The sequence below is a fragment of the Chrysemys picta genome, chromosome 5 (assembly GCF_011386835.1).
Source record: "Chrysemys picta bellii isolate R12L10 chromosome 5, ASM1138683v2, whole genome shotgun sequence".
Taxonomy (NCBI): Eukaryota; Metazoa; Chordata; order Testudines; family Emydidae; genus Chrysemys; species Chrysemys picta.
Window position 1 is genome coordinate 113,583,665 of NC_088795.1, and position 8,783 is coordinate 113,592,447.

The 8,783-nt window shown below is 38.8% G+C and overlaps 1 protein-coding gene across 1 annotated transcript; it reads left to right on the plus strand.

Moving 5' to 3' along the window:
- The first annotated feature begins 988 nt into the window (after nt 1-988).
- Nucleotides 989-3,652, plus strand: FGFBP1 (fibroblast growth factor binding protein 1). The gene is made up of 2 exons (XM_005296182.4): nt 989-1,125; nt 2,505-3,652. The coding sequence occupies exon 2, from the start codon at nt 2,526-2,528 to the stop codon at nt 3,243-3,245; it is 720 nt and encodes a 239-aa protein (XP_005296239.1). The 5' UTR covers nt 989-1,125; nt 2,505-2,525; the 3' UTR covers nt 3,246-3,652.
- The last annotated feature ends 5,131 nt before the right edge of the window (nt 3,653-8,783 follow it).

Sequence of the window (8,783 nt, forward strand, 5' to 3'; positions counted from 1 at the left end):
CTGCCTTGGCTTCCTTCCTTTTTCACACAAACATGTCCTTACCTTTCAAACCACTTCACACACTGGCCCTACCTATATCTTGATCTTTATCTCCTCCTATTCTCCCATTCTATTTGCACCTGAAGGTGAGGAGGGGAAGCAGAAGACATGCCTCCTGTCCCTTACACCAATTCCCAGTTCATCCCATCACCCATGCTACTTTTTACCCTTGTAAATACCTGCCTACCACTATATGTCAAATGCCCTTCTGCCCATTCAAAAAAAGCTTTCATGAAGCATTCCAGCTAGAGTGCCCACTATCCACTTTGTCTGTTCTTTATGATAGAGTTGATGGAGTCCTATTCCTAATTCTTAACTTATTTGCTTTTGTGCATTTGTCAGATGCTCACAACTTCATTTTCATATTCTTTTGCAGATTAATATAAATTAGAGATGTGGCCCATACTGAAACTCCATAACCAAACGACCCAAGATTTAGGGGAAAGTTTTAGATTTGGACTTTGTGACTCCTTGCTCTCCCTAATGGGCTGATCCAAATTCCCAGATTCAGATCTCCAATATAAAAGATAATATCTACCCATTACATTGAAACATTTTCTTTTATTAAATGCATGTTTTAAACCTTTGGTTGATAGATTATAAAAGCTACCACAAACAGTGTAGCAAACCGCCCATGATGGGCTTGATCCTATAAGGTGCTGTGCACCCAACTCCCATTGAACTCAGTGAGAGTTAAGGGGACTCAGCCCCTTGCAAGGTCCAGCCCTTAGTGGATAGGGAAAAGTTATTTAAAGACTTAACAAAACTCTTGGTACTATATGAGAAAAGGTAAGGACTTGGCTGATGTAACATCTAATTTACTCAACCACACCTCTGTCACCCCACTGTAGCTGATTTCATTTGTACTGCTATAAGCAATCACTGGCATCTTTTCAAGAAGGTGTGTCAAGAGTAAATGAATAAGTCACTGAAGCATTCAATTGTGTTGTAATAACCTTGTTGAAGGGATAAAGGTGTGTCTCTGCCTTCATAAATAGCACACTGCTTTACAACTAAGCATGACACTTTTGAAAGAGCCAATATTCCACTTGAATTGCAGTTGGATAAATCCAAGCACTGTGCAAGGTATGTGTTCTACTTATCTTACATTTTCAGTATTAAATTTGCAGTAGAATGTTAATGTCACATAATTTATAGACAAGGTTTTGGGGGTTTCATCATTTGATTTGCCTGTTAAGAAGTATTAGAGCTGTAAATAATGTGCAATGTTTTCTATGGAGATCTAGCTATCATAGGTTTTCATACAGTGCCAATCTCTGTAGTGGGACAAGGAAAAGAAGAGATGTACAAAAGTGATCTCTTCTCTCATATTCTGGAGTCTTCACATTCAGATGAGTAAATCTGCAGGATTAAATTTAAGTATTTACAGATAAGTAAATGCTGAAATACCTTCCTTGATGGAATGCCCTCCCAAGAATATCTAGCTTGCTCACATGGAAACTTAGCTACTGGATGGGGTCTGGTGCAAGTATATGAACTGTTCATCTAGAAATCGCATCCATTGAAAACCAGATTATAAATTACCTACACATATTGTAAATTCCATCATATCATTAGGTCCTGACCTTGCAAGCTGCTTAATATAGCTGGACCTCATTGAAATGAATAAAGAACAGGAGTCCTTGTGGCACCTTAGAGACTAACAAATTTATTAGAGCATAAGCTTTCGTGGACTACAGCCCACTTCTTCGGTTGCATAAGTCTCTAAGGTGCCACAAGTACTCCTGTTCTTTTTGTGGATACAGACTAACACGGCTGCTACTCTGAAATTGAAATGAATGGGACTCTTTGCAGATGCCAGGATCCAGCTATACAGAGCAGCTTTCAGGATATGGACTTTAATTTTAAAATTGTGTTTGGCCCACCTTGAATTTGCTGAACATCTACATTTAAAATTGAAGTTATGCATAATAAATTAATTTATATTTTCTAGATTTGAGTAGTTTTAGATTGACTCAATATATTGCAAACATATTCAAAAGTGAAACTAGATCTATTTCTTATTCCAAAGTGAAGACCCAATGATTCAAGATACAGCCACTGTCTAGTAACCCAATCCTGCCACCCTGATTCGTATGAGTTGCCCTTACTCTAGTCGTCACATTGAACTAAATAGGACTACTCCTTTGTGTGAGAATTGTAGGATCAGACTCCAATTTCCCAAGAATGAGGTTAAGGCTTTTTATGTGCTGCCCATTAGGAAAGGATTAATTAAATGGTGTGAATGGGTATATCCCATGCATAGCTTTATTCCTCAAATACAATATGAACTAACTTTGAGATGATTTCCAGACAATTTTGTAGATTTTACCAGTAACGTGTCATTTTAATACCATTGTCAGTGAGCAATATGCTATTATTCCTAAAAACTTTAAAAATGCAGCAACTGGATGAACTCCAACATTGTGTGTGGATTTTTTAATTAATTGTTATTTTCAAAATAGGTTACAAGAAAAGCGGAGATCATGAATATCAGAAGTTTTGCACTGCTTTGTGTGTTGATTCTGGTCTCTCAGACCCTAGTAGTTGATGGTGAAACACAGAAGGAAAGAAAAAAAGAAAGACAAAACGGTGGAAAAGGTAGAAAAAAACAAACTGGAACTAAACAAGAGAATGAGAAGGGACAGGAATCCAAAGGAGGTAAATCTTCACTTAAAGGCAAGTTTACAACCAAAGATAATTCTGACTGCACCTGGGCAGTAACTGAAGTAGACACTGTTACCCTAAAAGTAGAATGCAAGAAAGGTGAAAGCAGCTTCCGGTGTGATTTTTCAGGAAGTCCTTCCACCTGTCCTCAATTTGCAGCAAATCAAAAACCATACTGGAAACAAATCTCCCGATCTCTAAAGAAACAGAAGAATATCTGTCAAGACGCAAAAGGTATTCTAAAATCTAAAGTATGTAAGAAGGGGCCACAAAGTGCCCATCTCACCTTGACCAGCTCAAGCTTGATAATGCTACAAGACTCCAGAAAAGACAAGACTGCTCACCATAGAAAAGAGATCACACAGACTTCAGCACCTGCTATTACACCTGAAAATCAGCCAGGGAAAAGTTCCAATGACTGCGTTGAAGATATAGATTACATTGATCAGCAAAAGGTGGCTGAAGAATACTGTTCAGAAACATGGAGATCTTGGTGCAACTTCTTTATCACAATGATACAGGATAAAAAATGCCGATAAGATAATAGAATTCTAGAGTATTGGTAAAATTCTTAGTTACTGAAAGTTTGGTCCGATCTACTTCTTGCATACTGTTCTAGATTTTATATAATGCCTCTGATTTTATATAATGTATATAAGAGCTAAAGAGAACAACTGCAATTTCTGACTTGTATTTCATGCAATGCTCTGTACTTGGTGTTGCTGGAGATGCTGTAGACCTTATTTGTATATAGATTGCTATGCAAATGTTACCAATGGATGTTACAAACTCTGTAAAGATGTATATAAAGCAAAGTCTTCTAATTTTTTCTCTTTGAGCTGTGTTGGCCAAAGTGATGATTTCAGTGCTATGCACTTTTTCATGGTGTACAGTACTTTTGACTTCAAAATTGCTGAGGATAATAAACTTCAAAATAGATTAAAAATGATTGTTTTTTGTTTTGTTTTTGTGTGTGTGTTAAAACAGATTTCTCTTGCAGTTTAGATATTTGTAGAGGACATATAATTCATAGTAGCAAGGCACTGAGGTGCCTAGATAGCAGTTTTAATAATAATACTTTTGCAGCTTTGCAAAATTGTACTTCCACTCACAGTCAGGGTAAGTATTTTTTTAAATGGGCAATTAAGTTATTGTTTGTTCATTATCCTCAAAGTAAAGAGTAACAAGATTTTGTGCCTGGGCTAATACATTTTCAGGACAATTTTGCAAAGCTTTGCATTGTACTTTCATCCAAGAATCACAGAGATAGAGCACATGTAAATATTATATGCATTTTGATGGGTAAACTGAGGCACAGATTAAGTGACTTGTCCAAGCTCACACAGTAAGTTAATTGAGGAGCAAGAAATAGGCCCCAGGAGTTGACTCCCAGTCTCTGGCTCTAAGAACTATACCACATGTACTGCACATTGATTATATATTCTGTCCAAACTTTAACGAAGATTAAATGCCTCACTTATAACTATTATATTTTTACAAAAAACTAAATTCAGTGTATTAAAAATTGCATAACTTTCACTTCAGCTGGGTCTTACAGATTTTATCTGTACTTTTTGACAATGTAGTGAAATTGTGAGAGAATAGAACTTTTAGAAATTAATGTTAAATAATGACAAGTGATTATTGGTAACCGTTGGAAAATAAATTAGAAGCAATTAAATGTATAAATCATACATTTCCTGTGGGCTTGGGGTGGGAATAATGGTCTTGTAGCTGATTTCAGCTCTGCAATTTGGGTATACTTGGAAAGAGCTGAACATTTTAACAAGCAGAGTTGCCCTGAGCCTTTTTGGGTGGGTTGCAAACCATTTATTTCTGCCTCTCCCCAAAACATAAGCAGTTCCCCTTCATAATGATCACAATGCTTTCCCCAGGGCTGACCTAAAGATTTTTGGGGAGGATCAGTTAGATGATTATTTAACTACCATGGTATTAATTCCATGGGATGCCCACATTGTTACCCGGAGTTGTTTTAACCCAAAGCTCTCGGTAACTTTTACTCTGTGCGAGGTGGTATTAGGAAATAAATCAAGGGCGACACGGCCATCTGACCGATCGATGGCTGGCACAAACAGAACAACACGAGTGCTTTTACTTAAAGCTAAACTTTACTTAGTCTCAAGCACTTACACATGTCCGTAACAGATTAGTGAAACACCCCCAGCCCTCGATAATTATCGAACGCGAGCGTGGCTTTCGAGTGGCACTGTGACAGGCTTCAGCTGGCCAGGCTTCCGTCTGCCGGTGGGGACCCGAAGATGCATCCAGAAGGAGCGTCCCTGAAGAGCCCCTCCTGAGAAGTCCAATTACCTCAAACTTTTCCCCCTTATTTATACGTTAGTAATACAATGACATATCCCTTAAAGAAAACTTGATAAGTAAGCAGGGTTAAAAGGTCAGACTCCTTATGATTGCCAATTAACCAGCAATATTTCTTTTTCAGAGTGTCCATGACTTTGGGCCCTGACAAACATTCCCAGGGGCACATATAAACAGACTTCTTGGTTTTTTTACAATACACGCATCAGCAATTTTAACACTCTTAGCAGGAAGAGTGCGGGGTCAAGCTGTCCTGTCTGTGGCACCCGAAACCCCCGCCTCTCCTGTCTTGTTACACTGAGGCCTCTGCATGACCAATTTACGACTTGCTGACTTAGCTATTTTTGTTAGCAATAAGCAAGAATGGTTCAGTGTGGCCTGTTAACTTGACTACTGTTAGCAATACACAATAGTGGTTTAGGCACTTTACTGGTTTTCCAAAATCTCCCCGAACAACATCTTGACCACATCTGCATGCAGTATTCATCCCATCTCAAAAAAGATGTATTGGAATGGGAAAAGGTTCAGAAAAGATCAACAAAAATGATTAGGGGTATGGAACAGCTGCCATATGAGGAGAGATTAATAAGACTGGGACTTTTCATCTTGAAAAAAAGACGACTAAGGGGGGATATGATAGAGGTCTATAAAATCATGACTGGTGTGGAGAAAGAAAATAAGAAAGTGTTATTTACTCCTTCTCATAACACAAGAACTAAGGGTCACCAAATGAAATTAGTACGCAGCAGGTTTCAAACAAACAAAGGGAAGTATTTTTTCACACAACACACAGTCAACCTGTGGAACTCCTTGCCAGAGGATGGTGTGAAGGCCAAGACTATAACAGGGTTCAAAAAAGAACTAGATACTAAATAAAGACTAGGATAGGTCCATCAATGGCTATTAGCCAGGATGGGCAGGGATGGTGTCCCTATCCTCTGTTTGCTAGAAGCTGGGACTGGGTGACAAGGAATGTATCACTTCATGATTGCTGTTCATTCCCTCTGGGGCACCTGGCATTGGCCATGGTCGGAAGACAGGATACTGGATTAGATCCAGTATGGCCATTCTTATGTATCTTCCCCCCCCCCATTCTGTTTCTGCAACAATAGAGCCCAGTTGCATGTACCTTTCAGTCTCAGCAATCAATTAATATCCGTTTCCATTTACATTGAAAAAGACTAGATATATACTGTTTTTTTTAGTGAAAAAAAAACACATTCTTTCATACAAATATCCTCAGTAAGAAGACACTGGTGCTATAGGCTGAATTGTTTCTAAGCAGGATGTTTCCAAAAGTTTGCTCTTGAAAGGCGACCACACTGGTTGAGACTTGAATCCACCATATCACACAGGGTTGAGTTGCTTTTGGCAGAGCAGAACAGAAAAGGAATTTGCTTCAGTAGTCAGTTTTTTGTTGGCTTTACTCTGAAAGCTCACACATGTAAATGGTTTTGCACCTGATTATATTTTATGCCACTTCTTATATCACTACAGGCAAACAAATCCTTTATATAACAGATTGGCAAAGGCATGATGCTGCTGATGTGGCAGCATGTGCACACATACACAATTTCTTACTACTATTTTACTTAATGGACACAATTTTATTTACAAAGTCCATCTGACAAGAGAAGGCTTAACCTACATTTGCATTTGCCCCTAATGCCCACTGCAAAGCATCACTATAGAGGAATTGCTGCCACTTGCTGAGGAGACTGGGGAGACAGTATTTCAGGCTCCTTAGAAAGGGGTGGAAGACTAATAATCAGTTACCAGTTATCCCAATCTTATGTGTAGGGATCTTAAGGTGCACGCTGTACCCTCACTCCTGGATTTGAATTCTAGCTGCTAACCATCCTTTTTTGGCAAAGACTACCTGCTATTAGGAGAATGTTTTGACAAGAAACAAAATCAGAAGTGAAGAAAGCATTAGCAGCAGCATTTGGCTCAGGCAATCATACACTAAGGCAAGCTTGTACGAGTAACTATACAGAAGAGACAAGATGGGTGAGGTAATATCTTGTATTAGCCCAACTTCTGTTACTGGGAGAGATGAGCTGTTAAGCTCACCCAGAGCTCTTCCTCAGGTCTGGGAAATGCTGCACAATAAAAAGATGTACCAGATGCAGCCAGCAACCTGTATGATAGTTTCAACTCATAGACAGATGAGCATGTTGAGCTGTGGGCAGGGCTGTCTCTAGGGGTTCCGCTGTTCTAGGCATGCTGGCAAACATCCATCCTTAACTAGCTACACCACCAGTCAATGAATGTCTTGTTACCTTAAGCCTATTCTATCTCTGCCTATCTGTGCACAGTATTGCTCCTTTTATGGCTGCTTGCCAGGTGAAGCTAGGACTAAGCCAGAAGGGCACAGCCCAGTGCATGCTCCAGCCTGCGACCCCTCCATGTAGCTAAGCTTGGAAGCATTATATTTTTATTAGTAAATGTCGGTAAATGTCGATTTCACTGTGTACACACACACACACAGATGAAAACACATTCCATTGATACTAATCAAAATTTACAGATAGACAAAGTAAGACAAATGCTACTTGAAAACTTACGAGAATTTGATTTAAGTTTATATACTTTGTATATTTTGGCATGTGATGTTGACAATTTGTATTTTAACTGTTTATAAAGCTTTTTTTTGAACCTCAGCATCTACTGTCATTAAATAATTGTCTGACACCCCACCTATAATTTGGCACTCTGTGATAAATGAGATGAGGTGTGCCCTAAAAATCTTACCATCTAAAGGGAGAGGTTAATCCCACTGAGTTCCATGGGGCTATTTGCATGCGTAATGATTTGCAGGATTAGGTTCTTAGTCCTCATTTATTTTCAGGCAGTTATTAAGGGCCCACTACTGCAACTCATGCTGAGAAGCTTTACTTACATAACTAAATGCAATGGGCCCACTTACGTAGGATTTATTGACCCACCAAGATGTGCACATGACTACAGTGACTATCCGTACAATGCTTTTGCTCCCTCTATCAATTTTTTCCCTACTGTTAGATAATCTCTCTTCGCTGACTTGTTGCATCGTCTAGTTAGTAAGTATTAATATGGTTCTTCTCTCCATAACTAAGCACCTCACAAAGCACTTGTGGATTTTGTCCTCACAACACCCCCTGTGAGGAAGGGAAGTATTACCCCCATTTAAAATGGGGAAATAAGACACAGGATAGATTAAATGGCTTGGCCAACGTCACACAGGAAGTCTGTGGCTGAACTAGGAATTAAACACAGGTCTCTTGAATCCCAGATCAAGAGCTGGCTCATATTAGATTATTAACTCTTCGGGGCAGGGACTATTGTAAAAAAAAATATACTGATTAGCAATATCTCTGTAAGAACTGTGGTTTCCTTTTCAATGAAACATAGTTTACTGTGTTTTTATTTTTTTAACTCATGATTTATAACTTGCATCTCTTGCTGAGAAAGAGGTGTAGAATTGGCAGACTTGGAAAATTCATTCTAGTTTCAGAGGCAGTAAAGGTTTCAGAGGGATTTCCTTAAAATGGGGAATAGTCCCAGAACTGGTACCTGCAACCTGTGAACATCAATGAACTTCTTAACTATGCCCATTGTATATGAGATGAAAAAATAAACACCCAAAACCAAGAACCCTCAAAGCTTTGTAGTGAAATATAAAGTGGAATCGGTGCTGCATCCTATCCAATAGTGTTACATTGTTTAAAATAATTTCCAGTCATCTTGACACACAC